Raw genomic sequence first — 23668 nt, forward strand, 5'->3', positions numbered from 1 at the left:
AAATCTGACCCCTTAATTTCCTGATCATGTTTTACATGCTGCAATCATATGCAATAAGAACAGAAATTATGACGTGGAAGTAAAATATGAGATACATTTTTTTAACCATTTTAAATCACAAATGAACACATTGTGGGAGGAAACAGTGTTTTCTGTCTTGTAGAGGCTAACATTCCACTGACACCTGACCAGATTAATCAGTATCATTTTAAAAATCATTTCAGTAGAAAATAATAGCTTGGTACCTTATTTCAGTTTAACATTAAAATAGAAAAAGATGCAGTACACTCACATACACAGTGTGTGTGTGTGTTTAATATAAGACTATTTTTTACTAGACTTCTTATATGGGACTTCTCTCAAAAGACTTAATAATATGTCACCTGAGAATTCTTTGTTTCTTTTCCTTCTCCATAACTTGTTGAAAGAAACATAACTCTAAAAATCTCTTCAATGTGCTGTTGTTAAAACTAAATCTTTCCATGTCTTTCTTTCCACAACTAGAACCTGGAACAACTAATTGCACAAATAATAGAATTTTAATCTATTTAAATAAAGTGTTTCAGACATTTGGCTAAGGATGTTTTGCTCTTTTCTGAATTAAAGACTAATTATTGAGTTCAGGTAAGTCTGTACTAAAGTCACCCTAAGCTCCAAAGAAAATATATGCTAAAAATTTTAAGGTAGATAGATACTATACATTAAATCCTTTGATAGCAATAATGCCCATAACACATAAGCTGTCTTTATATATAGTATTTTATCACCCAACTACATAAATCCATGTGATAGGTAGAATGTGTTAAACTTTTTAAATGTAGAAAGATTAATAAACATATAGATATTTTTATGCATGTTCAATATTTATGTATCCATAGCATCCTTTTATAAAGTAGGTTTACATAAAATAAAAGTTTCTGAATGGAGAAATTACTGGCTTATTTTCTGCTTTAATTAACATCTTGATCTTTATTTACTTGCTATTGTTGTTCACCACTGAAATCTTCATGAAACCACTGCCAAAAGATCTCATTTGAACACTTGTGTTTTAAGGAACTCCTCACAGTGTGGAAGTTCATAATTGTATACCCACAATCCATATCCTTTTTGGACTATACAGGATACAAGAACGTTTCCTTTAAATGTTTCAAAGAGAGTCTATCTATACCCAACTGGCATGTGTTTACCTTGTGCTGTTATATACCTTTGACTATATAACTGTAGAATAAGTATTCTGTCTTGGAAGGCAGGTATCTCAGGAAACCAACCATAGCTCAAATACTTTGTTTGCTAAGCAAAGGAAACTCAATTTTCTTAACCTTTTTTTGTTGTTGTTCTGGTTATGAAATTTACATAGAAAAAAGTCAATGTATTTTGCTCTCACTATGTTTTTTTTTAAAGGGGATGATCGCTTTATTTTTATTTTTTTAATTTATCAGTTCTTTAGCTATACATGACAGCAGAGTCCATTTTGATATAATTATACAAGCATGGAATATATCTTAGTCTTATAAGATATAATCCCATTGTTATGGATGTATATGAGGGTAGGATTGACTGTGTTGCTTTCATATATGTATAGGAAAATTATGTCAGATTTATTCCGCTGTCTTTCCTATTCCCACCCCCTCTTCCTTCCCTCCATTCCCCATTGCCTAGTCTACTGCACTTCTCATTCATCTACTCCTCATTAGTTGGAAGACCTGGGCTTAATGGAACCTTCAGTTCCTTTGCCCATTTATTGATTGGATTGTTTATTTATTTGTTTACTTATTTGATGTTAAGTTTTTTGAGTTCTTTATACATCCTGGAGATTATTGCTCTATCTGAGGTGCAGGTGGCAAAGATTTTCTCCCATTCTGTAGGTTCTCTCTTCATGCTCTTGATTGCGACACAGGGCATGATGAGCACACAGATCATCAGGAGGTTCCATTAAGCCCAGGTCTTCCAACTAATGAGGAATAGATGAATGAGAAGACTTATTTCCCTGTCATCTCTGACATTCACTTTATAATAATGATGTTCACTCAAGCCAAAACATCTAAAATTAAACCTCTCACTTAAATTTTTTTTTACTTGCTTTTTTAAAATTATTTATTTATTTTTTATTGTTGGTTGTTCAAAACATTACATAGTTCTTGATTGCTCTCACTATAGAAAAGGTGAGTAAAATTAATGCTCTCACTATCCAGTGACGAATTCTATGAATATCTTGGGTATTACCTCCTTAGTATTACTGCTATATTAGAACACATAAAATTAACAAATACATATATTTGGACAAGTGCATGCGAGTGTACTGCATGATTTTGAAGCAGGCTCCCTATGAAGTTGGGGACCCCTCTCAAATTGAAAACAACTTCATCATACTGGGAGTGGAGGCTGAGGGGCTGGGCCTAGTTCTCCCTTCCTAGGGAGGTCAAGAAAACTGAGGGTGGAGATCAAGCCTCTCCTGAGCCAGTGTAGCACAGACTAAATCTATATGTGTATATCAACTCACTTTCATTTCTATAAATTGTAACTTTCTGTGTGACCCTGACAGAGACAATCTGTTTCTCCCCAGTTTGAGCAAATTGCATAGAATTCCTTCTTCCATCATTTACTTATTTCTTATGCAGGCAGGTGGCTGATAACAATTATTGATGTTTTTGTCCATCTTATGTAACTGAGTACTTCTTAAGGGATTTGATAAAGTTATATTTCAAATAGCTGCCTATATATCAAGATAGTGTTATGAAGAGGGATTATTTAATTTGGGCCTTTTACCTTAATTAATAAAACTGGCTAAAATACCTTTGACTTGGAATATTTTTTTAATGATAAGGATTATCTTGTTATCCCAAAACAAATCAGGCTATTTTCTGAGAATCCTTCTATTCCTGTAGTCTCCCAACCCCCAGGAGCTCATTGCATTCTTAGTAATGGCCATATCTCCATCTAGTGGTTTCCTAATCAATGAATACCTAGAGACTGATGAAGAAAGACTACAACAGAAGTTGCTCTAGTAGCACAATCATGATTATTCCAGAGCATCAGAAATGAAACCATGTAACAATAAATAGAACTCTGAACACAAATGCATCTCCCAAACACCTACTTATCTGCATTGCTTACATAATTCAGAAAGTACTCTAAATATTAGTAAAAATGATAATTTTGGTTTAATAGAAGAAATATTTAATTAAATAAACTTAAAAATTAGAAACACTTATTTCAATAAGAATATCAATATTTGGGGAATAAAACTCTAAGTTAATTAAACTAGACCAGTTGATAAGAAAATCAGAATTAATTTCATGCTAGCATTTAAAAATATAAATTAGCTGCTGTTAGGTATTTCTCTTTAGTAAAAGTGTGCTATCATAAAGGCTATATACATTTTTGTAAGCAGTGACAATCTTTACACAAATATGTTATGAGAAAATGATTTTAAAATAAATATAGGACTTTGTTATGTTCTGTTTAGGATGAGAAACTTAGGTACCATTAGAAATCCGCAATTTACAAAATAATATTAGTATTAGAATTTTAATAACCTTGCTTCAGGACATTATTGAGGATTTAGGAATATGGGTTATTTTCTAAAATTTCAAGTGAAAAACAAAAAGAAATAAAAATTAGAGAAAGTGACTGACCATCCACACCACATGAAAACTTGCAGTAAAATGAAGATAGGAGCTGACATCATGGTACAGGCACGACTCGTTGTGCATATAAGTTGATCCTATTAATAACGGGCAAAGTAGCAAGTACAGGGAAAGGAAAGAAAACACAGAAAAGAAGACATACAAGATGAGATTTCATGCAATTTGCTGGCAATTAGCAGTTAATGTGAGCCTCCATCCAGAGCAGATTCACAGTGACCATTGCAAATAAGCATTACCAAAATACTCCACTGCTAAAGAAACATATTATTAGCACACCAAGCTACTGAGCAAGAGCTGTACTTTCACACACAACCCAATACACAATTTATGGGAACTTGAATGGATGGAAATTTTTGTCTGAGTCAAATATTTTTAATTTGTTGGTCAAAATATACAGCCCTTAGAAGGAAATTGTTTTAGGGCATAGGTTTTGTATACCATTTTTAAAGTTCATCTGAGTAAACTGTCTTTGCACTGTTGAAGGTTGGTCACAAAAAATTGATGAGTGAAGTTTCCCTAAGGAGTGACACTGTCCTTGGACTCACAAAAGTCTTTCTTTGAAGAAAGATTGTATGTAAGCAAGAATCCTGAAGGTGTAGTAGACAGAGTAACAGAAGTCTTCATGTCTGGATTTTATTTCTTACAGGGTAAAACTGAAAAACGACTCAGTTATAATTCTGAATCATTTTCACTATCAAGATGAATAGTCAGAACTCATCACAGAGATATCTGGGATTTACTGGTTAACAGCTCTTGCATTTTTAATCCTATTCTCTACCACTAAGTTTATTTTCTTTGCCCCATTTTTAATTAATATTACCTAGTTAGCTAGAATGTGTCTGTGAAAATGCCTTATCCTCTGTGGAACAAATGTGGCTATGTATACACCTGATTAGCTAAACCTATTCTAAATAAATAAATATTAGAAAAATAAACATTCATCAAGGGCTGTTCTTACATGCTATTAGAATTCATGCCCCATATGTACATGCTCATTGGTGTGAGCAAGCCACTCACTACACAGACATAATAGAAAATCAGAATTGTAAAATATTATACTTAAAATCATTAAAATAAGTGGAGAGAGATTTTTATCTGGCTTTTGAGATTTCTAATAATTAAAATAATTTTAGCTGGATGCAGTGGCATATGTCTGTAATCCCAATGACTTGGGAGCCTGAGGCAGAAGGAGCATAAGTTTGAGGCCAACCTCAGCATTCGAGCAAGATCCTGTCTCAAAATAAAAAGGTCTGGGGATGCATCTCAATGTTAAAGTACCCCTAGGTTTAATTATGATAATAATAATAATAATTTTTAAATAATAATAGTTTTTAAAGTATATTTTTAAAGTTTATTATTCATAGTAAGAATAGTATTTATTAGAGAAAGACACTTGAATTATAGCAAAAATAGTGATGATCATCTTTAAATAACATATATTAAAGATGCTTTGCAGTATTTCATCAAACTAATCCTGTATAACTGACCTGTTATATTTCAAATAATAGAGAAAAACATTAATACAATCTAGAGAAATAATACAAATCTAATATCTGATAGAATCAGAAACTATGTAAAACAAAGCAGGACATTAGCTATATAAGTTCTAAAACAGACTGAGTGAAGACTAAACACAGACTAACATAAATATCATAATCAAAATAACTTTTGTATTTTCAGGGTTTAAATATAAATGAAGGTAGGCAATACATACAACATAAGTAACAGTCACTATAAATTCTTATTTATCAGAAAGTCTTTAAAATCATCAAATTTGTGACCTTTAATTATTAGTAAATTGACTGGAGTTGTGTTTGAAAGTACAATTTCTGTGGGAAAGACAGAAAGAAGAAGCAACCATTAAGTTTATGCTAACCATGGAAACTACTGAAATGAAAAATCTGAACTAGCAAATACATCATGCTAATGAGAAAAACTATGAATAGGACATGTGCTTGAGTTTAAATTGCAGCTTATCTCCTTAAGTTCTTGTGGACAATGACCATTAAGTTATAATGTGTTAATCCAGTGAAAGCATTGTCTTACCAGAACATTGTCATCGAAGCAGACCTCAGGCCCTTTCCGGTATCTGGGTCGTTTAACCATATCACAGGGGTCTGGACCATCCGCTAAAGAGACTTGTTAAGGACATTTTTTTTCCCACACAATTAAAAAAGTACAATGAAATGTGTTTATTCCCACAAGCAAGCAAGAGATATCTATGCCATCACTCTCATCCAACACAATCAACCTGATAACTTGGGGATTTTAATGGTGTGTGAACAGCGTAATCAGTTTGTACATTTAAACCACATTTTGGGTAAGGGAACCATTCTTCCCTTGTGGGGGATCATAGTACTCTAATGATCATAAACAACATGACAAGGATAAAATCTTTAAGATTGTTTTGTGTTCTGAACATCTGACATCAAAGGATACAAGTCTGCTCAGCTTGTATAAGCAGCCGTGTGTCACAAGGACATGTGCCTTTGCTCTCCACCATTATGAATATTAAGTTGGTGTTCATAAGCTTTTCTACATGAAAGATTCTGAAAAAAAAATGTTAAAGTAACACATAAAATGAAAAGTAGCTTTTGGGGAAAGAATGGAAGTTTCCCCAAATTGTCACATATTAAAACGAGAAGCAAATATGAATTTGAAACACAAAATATCACTATTAACAAATTAGTACAACAGGATGAGTATGATTTTAGAAAAGAGAGATGACCACACTCTTATTTATGAACATGGACATGTTACCTCTCGCAAATGAATGGTAAATAACTATGGCAATTTTAAAGTGTTAGACTTCATTGCAAAATCTGTACTAATTTTTGTTGACACTTAGGGGAAAAAAAGTTTAATTTGTTATGTTTAAAGACCTTTAAAAGTATGCCAAAAATGCCATATTTTATAGGTAAGAAAATGAGGAGCACAAAAGTGACTCAACATCTTACCCAAGCTAAGGGCAGAATAAAGACTAGATTAATAATGCTCATCAAACTTTCTGTGAAGATGGAAATGTTTTCTACTCTGTTCAATAGGGAATACTTTAGTCAAGAAACGATGAAGCACTTGAAATGTGACATGTGTGACTGAGGCACACTACTTCAATTAATTTTATTTCACTTTAATGGAAATTTAAATAGCCACTTGTGGCTGGTAACTCCTGCATTGGACAGTACAGAGACAGAATCAAGAGCTTTAAATTCCATCCTATTTTAGCCATACCCTAAGGTGCATCTGTTCTCCTGTGCAACCAAAGTAAAAATGCAAAATACCACTAAAGAAATTTTATTATGATTACATATTTTTCCCTAGAAATGGAATTTCACTACTTTTTTCCATTGAATTTGGAACACAAACATAAAGCAAATCAAATAAAACCATGACTCAAATGTCTTGAATAAATATATATATTTATATACACCTTATGGATTAACTTAGTTTGTGAGGTATGCATTATTATTGGACCTCAGTTAATGACAGGTCCAAGGACCCTAAACTCCGATGTCTTCCTGTCATTTGCTACAAGTCCATTTCCTTGCAGTTAATGGCTTACAGTGCTCCAAACAAGTTGATCTGCTTTTTTGATTTCATGTTTGACTTCTCCCTATTCCTCTCCTATTCATACCTTCTACCTCCTTCTTGGACATAGTTGTTTTCAAAATTAAGTCATAAAACACACTAACCATGTTTATTAAAATTCATGATAACCCCTTCTTTAAAAGAAAAAAAAAAAAACCACTTCAACTGTTACAGACTGCCTTTCCAAATCCCCTAGCAACTATTTCAGCCCTTACATGATCTCAGATTACCTTGCCTCCTCATATTTCCTCTACCCTCTGTTAACATTTCTTCTGTAGTAACTTGCATTCTGTCTCTAAAAGTAAAGTGTCCCAACTCTGTGCTATGAAAGCTGTGACTTGCTGCTGGCTTCTCAGGAATCCTGTGGCATGGATTATCACTTTCCCCCCAAACCTTCTAAAGTCTTCCTCTCGCCTTCTTCTCTTTCCCATTATAACCATTTACATTTTCCATCTCTTCCAAAATATTTTAAAGATATTTTATAAATACTAACATTAACCATGACCTTATGAAATGATATTTTATCTCTATTTCCTTCAGTTTCAAGTCAAAGATAATATTCAATTCTTCATGTCAGAGATAACCAGAGGTAAAAACAAAGCAAAGAAAAACCCCAGACTGTGATTTTGAAAACCTGTTTAGTTACCTTATGTGAAAAAAAAAAAAACATGTTTGGCTTATAACTACTGATATAATTTAAGTTATATTAGAGTTAATATAATTCTTTAACTTTCTCTATGTTAGAAGATTTTTAAATATGGATTTTTTAAAATGAAATTTAAAATTTTCTGTTCTGCCTACAATAAAACCAATTATCCTAATCATGTAATTACAATTTGTAATATTTAGAATTTTAAAATTTATAAATTTTGAAGCTTACAACAACTGACATTTCAGTTTAAAACAATGACATGTTTAACTCCAATGACAGTCCATTCTTTTCTGTAATGATTATGAAAGTGAATGCAATTTCTTAGTGAAATCAAGGAACAAAATACCTGGAACAGTTTCCACAGTCCAATACACCACTGAATGATTTACTGTCATTATCAAAGAAATACTGGGTTTGTTCTGTTATGCAGCTCTGCTTTGATAGGGAGGTGGTAAAGTCGTCATCCTCCATCTCAACTGTGGGAATCAAAACAAAGATCATATTTGTCAGGATGAACCCAACTACTATGTAAAACAATAAAACTCTAATAAAAATATTTAAAAAAATAAAAAAGATAACCACCATGAGGGGACACTAGTCAGTCCCCAGAGTCATTTCTCACAGGGCAAAATTAATATGGAAGGCTACAAGCTTCAATTGACCTGTTTTATCCTCACAGCCTGTAAAAGGTACCCAATAAGTATCCATAAAATAAATATATTGCCAAATAGAGGCCAATGTGAACTAGGGAATTGTTGATGAAAACTTCAATCTGCCAAAATGTCAAATGGATGATCTTTTTCTCACAAACATTTTCTCTTTGAACTTACTGAACTCAGCACATCTAAAAAGAAATTTTGATAGTTGTTAATATCTGACCATTTACATACCTGCCTCCAGGAGCCGTGGGAAAGTCAAACTCAAGAGAAACTGCTGGAGAATAGACCTGGATTTTTAAAATGAATAATTACTATAAATTTTATAATAAAATATGAGTATTTTTGCAAATATACATGCACGTAAGTACATATTTCCTTCTTATTGATTTGAGAAAATTTTAGAGTTTGTTCATTGAAAAAGGATTGGAGCATTCCCATATAAGTATTTCTTAGATTATATAAAATACTGAACCTTTTAAAAATCATAAAGTCATGAAGACAGAGGTGTCTGAAGCCAAGTTTTAGACATAAATGTGTGAAAGGAGCTGAATATGCAGTACTATCATACAGGACTGGTAACTCTAACAAGGAAAATGTCAGTATTTCAGGTTTTTATGTACAGGATTTTCTGTTTGTCTTTTAAAACAATGTTGAAACAAAAAGGACCTTGTTTATTCCACAGAATTGGGCTTGTGAGCTATTTGTGATAAAGAATATATTTGTGATATGTAATGTGACATTCATGAAATAATTTGTATATAAATTATACAAAGAACATATGGCACATTTCAGCTTCATTATAAAAGACAATTGATCCAAATCTTGTACAGAATCATCAGGAACAGAATCATTTAGAAAAGGCAGGGTAGACTTGAGCCAAAAAATATTATAAAGTATTTTGGATCACTACAAGATATAGAAAACATTCTTACTATACAAATATTATCAACATACCCAGAAATATCATTCTTGGGGGAAAAAGGAGGGTTTTTATCTAAAATATCCTTTACCACTTTAATAGAATGATATGATCATTTAATTTTAACGGGAAAAAGCTCAATATCAAATGAATTGTATAGATTCATCTACATGGAATAAGGAAAAGACAATATAGTAGGGTGACAATATAAAAATTAAAAAAAAAGAAAAAATGTTAAAAAAAGAAAAAAAGGGAGGAGGAAATAATAAGTCCTAGACACAAGACTGACTGGTTAGAAAAAAAGAACAAGAAATGTGACTTTCCAGATTTCCCACAGTGTCTCCATAGACAGTTTAAACAATTCTTTTCCATAGGTAACAGGACAGAGGTGGGAGTGGGAGGTAGGAGAAATGAATCAGAGGAAAGAAAACTGAATTCATTTCAGCAACATGATGACTCTAAAACTGTGTCAATTTCTGTATTAATAGTAAAAGAGTAGAAAAGTGTCATCATGTTACACATTGGATCAATGTAGATATCTAATTTGGACGTTAAAGAAAATAAATAATAACTTTCATAGTAAGTACAAAACAAGGAAAATTATGCTGAATTCAGAATCACAGAGAAAAAGTCTCTAGAGAAGGTGAGGTTTCACTGATCATAACATTGTTTTCATGTAAAGAAATTAATTGTGAATTTCTTATGATCATTTAAGAACAACTCTTTATAAATATTTTCAGTATGTATTAAGGGAAATGAAAAATTACTATAATTTACCTGTCACAAAATTCATAATTTCATCAAATACTTTACTATTTTAAAACAACTTTTTTTCTTTACTAATAAAACTAAAAATCTGACTTACCAGGCAGCAGCAGTGGCCCACCAGCCAATTTGTAATATGTCTGCTATTGATGGCTATAAAAATAATAAAAATGTCATTATATTGATCTATGCTTCAATGTCCCATTAAATTAATTCACCCATGGATGATACTGACCACATATGCGGAGCGATGTCCTGCTCCCTGCTTTGGTGCAGCACCGGGCTCACATACTGACTGATAATCGTAAGATTTGTTAAAAGCATAAACTGATATATTAACCAGGTGTCTCATCAAACTTGGATCAATCTCTCCAAAAAATCGTCCAATCTGATAAAAAAAATAACAAAGTTTCAAATTTAAGCCAAACATGAACAGCTGAATCAATACAGTGAAAAGAAATACAACTAAGAAATTGTGAACCAAAACAAGGGCTTACAAACAAGAGCAAATGAGAAACCTGCATGTGGCAATGTGAAAAGAACCAAAATGAGATTAAGTATTCTCATTACTCAGTTTATTTTATTTGTGGGTCAAATGGGCACAGATTATTACACATCAATGTCACAGTAAAATGCATCCTAGGTTAGTAGAATGGCATTGGTCATGGGAAACCAGGAAATGTGGGTCAGATGGCTCAAAGTTGCAGTTATACAGGCTAAAAAGGCCTAGAGATTTAATGTGCAAGCGAAGACTGTGGTTAATAATATTGTGTTACATACTGGAAATGTGATTTTAGGTTCTCTTCCCACCTCCCAAAAAGGATAATTATGTCAGATTGTTAATTGAATTGACTGTAGTAATAATCATGTATCAAAGCATCTTGTTGTATAGGTTAAATAAATACAATGAAACACAAAGAAAATGCCTTCCAGGAAATGATAAGTATCATATAAAAGAGCTGTGGTGAGCTGGGGGGAGACTCACCTAAAGGGGCAATCATTAGCTATTGAGCTCTAACAAAGAAACAAACTGTTATTCAATAAATAGTCCAATGTAGAGATATCTTTTGATATATATATATATATATATATATATATATAGAGAGAGAGAGAGAGAGAGAGAGAGAGAGAGAGAGAGAGAGAGAGAATGCTTGCACACCAGAAACATAGATTCAAAATGAGAATTTCTTGGGTGAGCCTAATAGCCTATATGATGCCAATTTGTAAATTTGAAACTAGAAAATAGTGTCCAACTAGTAACATATTAAGGTAGATGCTATCAACTGATAAATATTTAATATGCAATAACTTTTTAAATTTCTAAAAGTTGAAAATAAGTTCATATCATGTTAAAGTCTTTAATGATAACTATTGGTGACAAAAAGTAAAAGTGATTAGAAAACAAAGAAAAGCTACATTTAGCATGTGTGTATTATAGTTTATATTAATCACTTGAAATTTTATGTGGCATGAATAAAATAATGCATAAATTTATATACACTGTTTGTAGTGGTTCTGTAATGTTGATCACCGAAATACGCATTAGAAACCCCGTAGCTCCTTCTTGAGTTACATACCTGGTTAGTATATTCATCATGATTTGCCATCAAAAGAAACCCACCATCATCTAGAATCACACAATCCATTACCTATCAAAATAAAAATAATAGTCAACACACTATAGGAAGAGTTAAAGACTGCACTATCATTATTCTATTATTTTTTAATGATCAGAACAACAAAAATAGGGAAAAATCAACTATTTTTCTTTAGCATATATGTATAGGAAATTCTGATAAAATTATAGGAAAGCATATATTGATATTAAATCACCAGGGCTTGATATCTATTCCACCAAATATCCAATTAATCTTTATCACATAAGTCATATAAATGATCCAGGAAATTGGACAAAAATATTTGATGATATGTCACTATTTCATCATTTTAAATATATATTTAATATTATGAGAAGAAAAAAAATTATAAACCAGTTCCTGTTACAATTTAGCTATTAGGTTTCCCCAAAAAATTTTTGTGTGAAACAGTTAAAGGAAGTTTTGAGGTGAAATGATTGCATTATGAGAGTCTTAATCAGTGCATTAATCTCCCCATAGGGATTAATTTGGTAATTGTAAGCAGGTAGTGTGGCTGGAGGAGCTGGGTGGATTGGGGCATGCCTTTGGGGTTTATATTTTGTCTGTGGTGAGGAAAGCTCACTGTCTGCTTCCTGGTGTGATATCCTGAGCCACATTCCTTCGCCCCACTCTTCTGAAATAATGTTCGGCCTAGAAACTAGAAAATAGTGTCCAACTAGTAACATATTAAGGTAGATGCTATCAACTGATAAAATCAGTTGATCTCAGGCCTCAAGGAATGGAGCAAACTGTCCATGGATTGAGACCTCTGAAACTGTGAACCCTAAATAAACATTTCCTTCTCTAACTTTTCTTATCAGAAAAGTTTTTGGTCACAGCAAACTGAAAAAACTGACAAAAACCATAAATATACTACACAGATTAAAAAGAAAAAAAATCAATCAAGGGATTATAACTATTTTATATTTTTGTATTAAAAATGTTTGGTTGGATAATTATGGCTTAAAAGATGAAAACAAAATCCTTATGGCTGAGTTAAAAAAAAAAAATCACCCTGAAATGTAGGAAAAGTTACCACCCAGTTTAAAAATAAGAAAATGTGTGTGTGTTTATATATTGCATATTTTTGTATTTTGTATTTTTTTTAAATTTTTTAAATATATAAGGACTGAATTCAGAGATGCTTAACCACTGAGAAACATCCCCAGACCTTGCCATTTTTTATTTGGAAACAGGGTCTTGCTAAGTTTCTGAGGCTGGCTTTGAACTTGTGATCCTCCTACCTCACCTTCCAGCACCACTAGGATTATAGGCTTGTACCACTGGGCCCAGAGAAAATCAATAACTTTTAATAAATAAAAACACATTGCTTACCATTTGGGAACATAATACATTTCCCTAATGTGGAAGTACCTTGTTAAAACCTTTGCTTTAAAAAACACCTGCTAAATAGTCTAAAAAAATGAGAAAGCTAGAAAAACAATTAAAATTACTGGTTTATAATATTGCAGATGTAAAAACGATACCCCTGTTTCCCTTGGACATTTCACATAGAAAGACCAGAAGAAAACTGTGGGATTTGTCATCCTTTATAATCCTTGCCATTGTCAAGTATTATATTTGTAGCCTCTTCAATTTTTGAACAGTTAATCCACATTTTCTTTTTTAATTTCTCAAAGAGAAATGGGAGTAATACAAAATAATCCAATACTTGTAAACAAATTTTTGAAATAAACTATGTAACTATAAACTATATAACTATTTTTAAGTTTAGTTAAAAAACAGTGTGAACAAATAAAAAGAAAGTGCAGAAGATGAGTGAAGCCACATTGGGAACCAAAAGATTGCTTTGGTTGGAAATTTCCCATCCAGAAATACAGCTAAAGACAAGTATGGAAAAAGAATCTAATATGATTTTTGTAATCTACCCATACTACATGAATATTTTAAAAGGCATTTATGGCTAGAAATTAGTGCTTCTCTCTCAGTGATAGGGCACTTGCCTAGCATATATAAGGCCCTGGCTTTAATACTCAGCACTGCCAAATAAGAAAAATATAAAATAAAATTAGGAATCGAAAGCACATAAATTCAAATTCATACCTATTTTCATTCATACCTATTTCACATTTCCCCAGAATCTTTTTAGCATAAGATTAAAAATTCATATACCTCTTTTTATCTTTCAAATCTCAGTGAGCAAGAGTAACACAATAACCTATTGTAGTTAAATATATTTTTAAAGAGTTTTCTTACATCACTGTTTCTTTTGCAGTCACAAACTGGACCAGCACACTGAAAGACAGAGATACAATTATCATTTCACACTTTTTAAAAAAAGTTGATTTCAAATATATTAAATAACATTAATTAGTTATGATTGTTATAATTAGAGTTTTGGAATGATTTATCTAGAATAAAATAATAGTCTAGATCATAAGAGAAAGTTTTAGCATAAGAAATATCAATCAAAATATATAGTAGCATTTCAAGTAATAAATTTGAACTACCTTTTTATTTATTAATTTAAACAAAAAGCTTCAAAAATAGGAATAAATATTTCTATTTTAATATAGTTAGTGTCACTAAAAATTATTTTGTTATTGTATAATGGTATTTTTTCTAGGTTGAATTTTTACAATATTAAGTATAACATAAAAATTTTTTAAAAATTATCTTACCGGATCCCTGATTGAGGTTTTGGTGAAATTCTCTATCCAAGAATTTACATCAATTTTGATTCCAACAACTGAAAAATAATTTTAATTAATTTAAAGTGATAATTAAGTATACTAGCACTTTTGACAGTTTATACAATAGCAAATAAATGATGGTTTGAAATATAATATTCTTATAAAGATGTATTTCTTAGGATCTTCATTAATAAATAATGTAAATAGCTCTCAAACTATTCCATAAACTGTAATTAATATTCATAAAACAGTTTTATTTGACAACCAGAATCTGGCCAATTAACTAATACTATAAGCTAAAAAAAGGAGTGTCAGGGATAACTTCATCAACATGAAGTCATTCAAGCAGTATATTTTAAGAGGTTGCCCTAATCCTATCAGTGCATGTGATTGGTGCTTAGGAAATACTTATTGATAGAGTGGGTAGATGAGTGAGCACATGGGCAAGTGAACCAGTTGCTAAGAGAATAACTGATGGAGTTAAGGAAGGAAAATGTGAATGAGAGAATGAGGGAAGGAGTGAATTCATGAAATAGAATCACCCTCAGTAACATCCAAACAATCTCCCTACTTCCATCTGACCCAATTTTAATATATGCTCTTTCTAAACTTCAAACAATACTGAATCCCATAGTGAAAAAATAAAAAGATAGTATTGCATTTGTCCACTTCCAATTCTCATTGATCCTAAGTTTTACAATGTTTTTTCTTTGTTCAATTATTTTACCAAAAGTCATTTTCCATATTTTATTGTATATGCAATAGAGCCCTATCTTTCTTTTTCAGATATATAGTAATCTAGGGTATAGGTTAGCTATGATGTATCTTTTCCCCCAGTGATACAAACCTAATGCTTTAAGTTTAAATTATTAAAAATATTTACAACCTTGGCCACATAATATTGTATGTATTGAAAGTAGGAGAGCATGGTAGGGTCACAAGATCAATTCTAGATTTAATATTTTGTATTTGAAATTCTGATATATCACACTAAATGTGATACATTACACTAAAGTGATTGCATAAACTTAAATATATTAACATATCCACTTTGAAAATTCTTCAACTTTGTATACTATCAAGTTAATTTTATCTCCAATTTTATATTTAACTATATGTTTTTAATTCTGGTCATGTTTATATGTTCTTATATGCTTACCCGCAGGTTTAAGAAGTTTTCCTTGGATAGAGATTTCCACAGCTTTGCTTACCATAATGCCTGATTCATATGCACCTGGTCCACTTTCTAAAAAATAAAAATCAGACCAATCTAGATAAATCATAAAACTGATTTCTTCAATTGATTTCAATTTCTTCAATGGATACTATATAGTGTTTTTCTTAAAAATTCTAGCATATAGCCAAACATGGTGGCACACACCTGTAATCCCAGCAGCCCAAGGAGGCGAAGGCGGACGGATCACAAGTTCAAAGCTAGTGTCCACAATATAATAAAGTCCTAAACAACTGTCTGTCTCAAAATTAAAAATAAAAAAAGGACTGGAGATGTGGCTCAGTGGTTGAGCATCCCTGAGTTCAACCATAGGTGCCAAAAAGAAAAAAAAAATCTTGCATATAAAATCTATAAAAAGCATGTTATCTCTTCTTTCTCTCATCTTCCTTTATATACTGGGTTAACTGGAAGTCCATGAATTGATATCTATTGATTTAGGAGCATGAATTACTCAATTTGATTTGATCTTATTTCACAGTGTAAAAGATGAACACAAACACAGTCACATCAATGTTTATAGCAGTACAATTCACAATAGCTATACGGTGGAGCCAACCTAGATGGATGGATGGATTAAAAAATGTGGCATATATACACAATGGAATTTTACTCAGCAATAAAAGAGAATAAAATCATGGAATTTGTAGGTAAATGGGGGGTGTTGGAGAAGATAATGCTAAATGAAGTTAGTCAATACCAAAAAAACAAATGCCAAATGTTTTCTCTGATATAAGTAGGCTGACTCATAGTGAGGTAGGGAGGGGGAGCATGGGAGGAATAGATGAATTCTAGATAGGGAAGAGGGGTGGGAGGGAAAGGGAGGGGGCAGGGGATCAGCAAGGATGGTGGAATGTGATGGACATCATTATCTAAAGTATGTGTATGAAGACACGAATTGGGTGTCAACATACTTTAGATACAAACAGAGATATAAAAACTTGTGGTATATATGTGCAATAAGAATTGTAATGCAAAAATAAAAAACCCAAATACATGCATAAAGACATGAATTGGCATGAACATACTTTATATACAAAGATATGAAAAATTGTGCTCTATAAGTATAATAAGAATTGTAATGCATTCTGTTGTCATGTATTTAAAAAATAAAATCAATTATAATAAATAAATTAATTAATCAAAAAATAAAACTGAAAAAAAAGATGAACACCAAATCTCTGCTTTATGACATCTGCACAAATATTGGGTAGGCTGCTAAATTGGAGTAGAAAGAATGACTTTGGATTCATAACACTACTTTGCCTTTTAAAAACCATTGGACAAAACTGAAATTCTCTAAACTTCAGTTTTGACACTTGTAAAAACAGGAGTAAAAAATACCTATGCTCAGACTGAGCTCAGGAGAATTAAATTAGAAAGTCTTTTGTTTTTGTAAAGAACCTGATAAAATAGTTTAAAAGATGGGCTATTATTTTTATAAATGCTACCTTATGTAATTAATACTGATAAAATGCAATTAATCAACTATTTAATTCATTAAACATTCTTTCACATATTTCAGCTGTGACATGAAGGATGAACTACATATGTTTCTATTTATTAAGCTGCCTGCTAGATATGCTATTCTACATTACTTTGCTATGCATGCATTTTACCTCTTAAACTAAATGGATGTTTCTTTTCTATTTTCCTAATGTTTTGCATATGCTGTGGCTTAATAATGACTATTCTGAGCAGTTAACATGAAATATACTGACTGGGGAAGAGAAGGTAGTAACAATAATTTGCTTTAAAAAACATAATTGAGAAAACTGAGTTCCAAAGCAATACTTACTGTTAAAGTAGGGAGCAGTGAAAACATAGTTATCATTATCAAGGCTCCTTTTGTAGAAGCTGTCTTCATATGTCTCCGGGTTTTCTTGCCAATTTTCTCCAGCCCTAAGGAGGAAATGGCTCATCATTTGTACTCTTTAAAGTCCCAGATAACCTACCTCTCCCTTTGTGGAAATACTGAACTTTATACATACATCTATCCCTCAGGTGTGTATAGGGAAGTTAGTGGATAATGTAATGGATACTTATTATAAGCAATATATCAGCATGTCATTATATGAAGAATCAGAAAAAGCTGAATCCTAATTTTAGCCTGCCATTTGCTTGTAGGAAATTATGGATAAGTCAGTTAATAAGTTAATTAATATTAATAGCCTTGGTGACTACTCAGGGCACTGAAGGAACTACTCTTAAGATAAACAGAAATTGAATACATTAAAGAAAAATGAAACACTGAAAAGCTACACCACTGTTGCTGACAAGTTATAATCATTTGCTCACTTAATAGTTGGGCTTGTGTCTACAAAAAGTCTCCTTCAACCGCTAATGAATTTTGTAATAAATACATATGACTAGCAACAGTACCATTGAAGGATCCTATGATATCATTTTTCAAATAAATGGGATATTATAATAATATAAGCACATTAAACAATGACTCTAATTTGATCTACAAAAATGATCAGTTGCTCTCAAGAAGGCTTCCTTATATAGTCTTGGCACAATCCTTTGTAAGGTACTTATTTTTACAGATGTTATTTGAACTTACTCTTTGGGATAAACTCTGGTAATCCCACCATCAGTCACAACAAACCGAGCCTTCACTCCCTTGCTGGAACAGAAGATTAAAAGAAGGAAATGTTTTATTAAATTTACTCAAAGATATTATGTTAGGTGTGGGTGACACAGAAAGAAATAAAGCAAGGTCTTAAAAGAAGTCAAGGTAAATATAGTTGCAAAACTATATTTCAATAATTGAAACATAATAATTGAAGAATCCTTGAGTAAGTACTCAAAGGGGTATGTTTAAGGAAGTCATCTCGTAAGAAATAATAAGAAAGGTGCATTTTGAAGATGAACAGGAGTTAGGAGGGATGACGGAGGAAGCAGAAGACATCACATGGAGAGCTATGAGTATGTATTAGGGAAAGCTTATATACATATACATAAGTGCTGCTGTCAGATGTAAGAAGGGCATAAGCAAAGTAGATAAACAGTAGGAAGTTAAGTTTCAAGAACAAGCTTCTAAGGAATGACCACCATGAATAATTTTGAAGTCCAAGCTAGAGAGCTCCATTGTTATCTTGAAATTAGAATTCTGTTTTCTAAGTAAGATTCTGGCATGTGTGTATTGTATGAAGAATAGACTGGGAGCTGTGGTTGGAGGCATGGGGAGCATGAAATACAGAAAAATCAGTTGCTGAAATTTCTTAAGGTCCTAAGATCCCATTTTTATGAGGAAGAGAGGAAAACTTTGTTAGAAAGATTCAGCATTTAGCAATTGAGTAGAAATGGGGTAGGGAGATTATGAATGAGAATCTTAATCAGATTTCTCATTTTCTAGACTGGATATATGGGAGACACTACTAGAAAGCCAACTAAATATTCACTAGAAATGCTGTTTCACTAAAAACACAGAAGCATACAAACATGCCAATCAATTTGATTATTCACACTGAAGTATAAAGCTGAGTAATAGCAGATATTAATACTGAAATACACCCACCTGAGAAAGCAGGTTGTCAACAGTTGTAAAATGCTTCTCTTGAGAAATTATTATTAAAGACAAAAAATAAACTTGAATTTTTTGAGGCCTTTTGTCCAAAAAATTCGCAGGAAGAAGCAAAACTAAATTGCACAAGTATATATTTTTATTAATAAAAACAAATACTTACATATTTTTCTGCTTGCTCCAGTAATTTTGGACAAGTTCATTTGTAAAGCCTGCATCCAGTAAGACTCTATTAATCAAATCTGTATTACCTAATAGAAAAATAATATATTCAATTATACCCACATTGTTTTTTTTAACGAGTACAACACTAAAGCAAATGTATTTTCTGTTTTCAAAAGTAATTTAGACCGAATATTTCCATGAATTTAAAAATTATATTCCATATTCATTTTGCCATATTTTTTGAGATATAGCTGGAATTAGCAGTAGAAAAGCCAATTCCGAAAGAAAAAAGCTTTTGTAAAATCAGCATTATCTTGACTTAAAATATTTTTTTAAATCAAAGGGACACTTAAAATATACCATGTTGACAAATGATGAGGAAAGAGACTTCCTTCTTTGCTTTTAGTTTGGTTCTGTAGATTATCATGGTGGTTCCAAAATAAAAAAAAAGGTTCGTAGAAAATTTTAATAAATCTTATTTTTCTTTGTACAATCTTATTTTTCTTTGTGTGTGTGTGTGTGTGTGTGTGTAGATAGATTTAGATATACAGATATCTGATAAGATTGGTAATTCTGAAATCATCAAGTAAAAATATTAAACAAAAATTACTTTCTGCTTTCATTTTCATTTATTTTTGTAAGAAAATGTATTTTAATAGGAACATAAGAAAATTATGGAATAAATATGACTTTATGAAAAATTCAATAAACATCCTTTTTTTGTTTTGGAGCACGGCAAGGAACAAATTGGCCATCATAGATCAGCTCTCCTCTGAGACTGGGTTCTGGAACCTACTGTATTGGTTCAATAGCACAGGATGCAGTTGTCCTTTCTGTGTACCCAAAGAGCATATCAATGCAAATTCAAGATAAAGAAGGGAATAGATGCGGAGGACTGAAGGTTAATTAATACATTCTTAAACAGTGTTACTGTCTTCCTGTTCTGCTTGCTCCTCTACTCTAAGCCCATGAAGCTCTTAAACAATCTAAGATACCCTCTCTAAAATTTCCCATTTATTTCAGAATCTCATTTTATTCAAATAAGTAAGGTATGGTATTAGTTAATATCCAATTACTGTAAGAAGTTTAATAGGCTGGAAACATTTTAATTAGTTTAATTTTTCTTTCTTATGGGATTGGAGGATCAATTTAATTCATATTTTTGACTAAATTTCAATTCATTCTAGGAGCTATCTTACATTATTTTAGAAACTGCATTACTTTTAAAAATAGCCCACTTGGAAATTAAATTGTGTATTTTAATTGTCTCCAATCCTTTTAGGTAAAACAAATGAGACTATTATTCTAATTTGTAATATAAATCAAGGTTATCAGCAATTTTATAATTTTGCTCATCATTTCACTGTGCCCCAAGTGTCTTGAAATATGTTTTCTGAAGCTGGTTAAATACAATATATAAATTATCAGCATTACCCTTTACATTTTTATACACTTAGTTTCTCATAAACAATAGTTAAATGAGAAGGAGGAAGGATGTGAGGACAACAATAAATCTATATAATAAACATTTAGGTAAGTTAGTAAATTCATTTAGACTTTAGGAAGAATTGTAATTTCACTTATGGACCAAGTATAGGTACTTTTACAAAGCAAAATCTATTTTGATCACAGATTTCAATGGCTGATATCTACTTTTCAAGTTTAATGTTATTTGATTAAAAAAAAAGAAAAAAACATTTAAAAAATCTAAGTTCACATATATGATCTCTTTTCTACAATTAAAAAATCCTATCCTTTTTTCTGTTCTTCACTATATACATATTTATCTCAATTATTTCCTATTTGGTTGTAAGGGAGGCAGATAAAAGGTAGATAAAAGGAAGAGACTGAAGAAAAGACAAAAACACTATGGATCATACAGAAAGCATTTTTAAAAACATATCTGCACTTCCCTAAGGAGTGCAGTAGAAAAAGAGAGTGATTCCAATTTTCATGGTGTTCTAAAGATTACAAGTTAAGATAAACATTTATGATAAATTTGTGATTTCACATGAGAGTATTACATTAATTTTGTTATTCAATTCAAGTACCTTTAAACAACCTTATTTCAGTTCTCTCTTGGGCATGCTTATTACTTGTTGATAGGGAATGACATAAAATAACATTAGAAGGCTGTGGTTCAATAAAGTAAGCTTTCACTGAGAAGAAAGGTTTGGAATCATCCTGTTAAGGTAGGATCAGTGGCGACCTCAGCTGCCCAGGATATGTTTTTAGAGTGGTTCCTAGAAGTCATTTGCAAATCTGAGCTATGGAGGCACTAGGAAGTCATTTCTGCTTGTATGTGATAAATTTAGAGACAACTTTAAGAAAATGGGGTTTTCACTTTGATAAGTGATAAAGTGCTTTGTTTAGATATAGAGAGGGGGGAGAGAAGGGAGTAGGAGGAGACAAATGAAAGAAGGGAGAGGGATCAAATAGTTAACTTTACCATAAAAAATTAATAGAGTATATAAGTAAATGAGCACACCAATAAATTAATACAATTATCATAATGTTCAATATAAACCATGATTTAACCACTCTGGGTAAAAAAGCCACACTTAAGCAATTACTGCAAATTAATATATACTTACATGATGGGTTGTTTGGAGTTTTTCGATCAATAAACTCATTGAAATTTAAAAGAAATTCAGTGTTGTTATCAGATGGTTTAAGGTCATTGCAATAATCTCTGAAAAAATATATTTTAGAATATTAGGTATCAAAATCAAAACTTTACAGGGTAATTACAGGTAGCAGAAACAATATTTTCCCCCCTTTTTACTAGATGCATGACTTTGTAAGCCTTGTTACCTCTATTTCCTCATCTCCATAACAGAAGAATAGTTTGTCAGTAAGTGGTGAGATTATAAAAATCCAGGTTTTGTTTTATTAAATAAACTATTGCATATTGAAGGTATTATAGTTCTCATCTAGAAATTAAAACAGAAATCTAAATGTCCATTAAAATATTAATAAATCCATTATATATTAAGACTATAAGAGAAGTTATTATATTTAAAAATTATGAAAAAGTGGCAAGTTTTAAATATTTGTATCTTTAATTCCTAACTTAATTGTAGATTAATGCAGACAAGTATTCTCTGCATTTGAACAACTGCAAGATTTTGTTTTGATGTATGAAGAAGCTATGTTGTCGCAAATAAAATTTTGATCCTCTATCTTGCATTTGAATCAATCTCTTATGCATCCATTATTTTCTAGCATCATAAATTGATTATTTGGAAAATATAATTTGTGTAGGAATTCCGAATGATGACACATTTCATTATATAATATTGAAAATTTGCATCCATTAATATCACCACTGATGTCACCATTTAGGTCTGTATTGGGAAGCCGTCATCTTGCTCTCATGGACACAGCTTTCCCAAAATTCTGATTTTTTTTTTTTTTTTTGCTTGAAAGCCTAGATTTTGTCATTGGCAACAAATATGTTTACTTGTTTTCTTCAAGGTAAAAGTCTCACTAATTCATTTTTGAAAAATGTCTGCCATTTTTTTCAGGTAAACATTTCATTTTTTAAAAAGGCAAAAAGCACTTAGTTCATCTCCCAATTCAAACAACAGATAAGTGCTCTTCTTTGAGGCATCCAAGCTCTTCTCAGATGTTGAAATACTTTTAGCTTTATCAAATAGAATGATAAAATACAGAAAATTGTCCCTTTTTATAGGGGAAAACTTTTATAAACTAAATGATTCTTAGGGCTTCAATTGTGTGTATTTTAAAGGAAGATTGGCTTTTGCCCTCATGCAGCTGCTGCACCTGGGGCCTTACGAATGCTACCAGTGCTCATAGTGACTGGCTTGATTCACATTTAGGTATGGTGTTTACTGTTGCTTTTGCACTGTTGGCACAAGTATCAATATCAATACAAGGAAGAAGGTAAACAACATTTAATATCATTATGAAAATAACATGGACCCTCTGGAACCCATGGGGTTCTGCAAACCTTAATTTGATAACTGCAGTTTGAAATGATTTGGAAATTTAGAATAAACATAAGACAACGTAAACACACAAAAAAAACTCAACAATGATAATTTTGTAGGTTAATTCATCCAACAAAATAATCAAATATTCAATATAAAATACGAATAAATAGAAAACATCTTCAAATGCAAAACCTCAGAAAATAAAGCAGAACAGACAAACTGTTTGAACTTCAACAACAATGCAACATTCTTGGTTTACAAAAAGA

The 23668-nt window shown here is 31.5% G+C and overlaps 1 protein-coding gene across 2 annotated transcripts in view; it reads right to left on the reverse strand.

Moving 5' to 3' along the window:
• Positions 1-23668, reverse strand: part of Cacna2d1 (calcium voltage-gated channel auxiliary subunit alpha2delta 1) — a 465343-nt gene that overhangs the window by 6372 nt on the left and 435303 nt on the right. For both annotated transcript variants that reach the window (XM_027926328.2, XM_027926327.2), the window contains exons 24-37: positions 22041-22138; positions 19445-19532; positions 18319-18381; positions 17551-17654; positions 15681-15767; positions 14510-14577; positions 14085-14123; positions 11808-11879; positions 10466-10618; positions 10331-10383; positions 8778-8833; positions 8234-8363; positions 6087-6196; positions 5694-5776 (exon numbers count right to left, since the gene is read on the reverse strand). In XM_027926328.2, coding sequence (XP_027782129.1) covers positions 5694-5776; positions 6087-6196; positions 8234-8363; positions 8778-8833; positions 10331-10383; positions 10466-10618; positions 11808-11879; positions 14085-14123; positions 14510-14577; positions 15681-15767; positions 17551-17654; positions 18319-18381; positions 19445-19532; positions 22041-22138 — 1204 coding nt within the window. The remainder of the gene's footprint in view (positions 1-5693; positions 5777-6086; positions 6197-8233; positions 8364-8777; positions 8834-10330; positions 10384-10465; positions 10619-11807; positions 11880-14084; positions 14124-14509; positions 14578-15680; positions 15768-17550; positions 17655-18318; positions 18382-19444; positions 19533-22040; positions 22139-23668) is intronic.

Source organism: Marmota flaviventris, chromosome 1 (genome assembly GCF_047511675.1).
Source record: "Marmota flaviventris isolate mMarFla1 chromosome 1, mMarFla1.hap1, whole genome shotgun sequence".
In the NCBI taxonomy this organism is placed as follows: domain Eukaryota; kingdom Metazoa; phylum Chordata; class Mammalia; order Rodentia; family Sciuridae; genus Marmota; species Marmota flaviventris.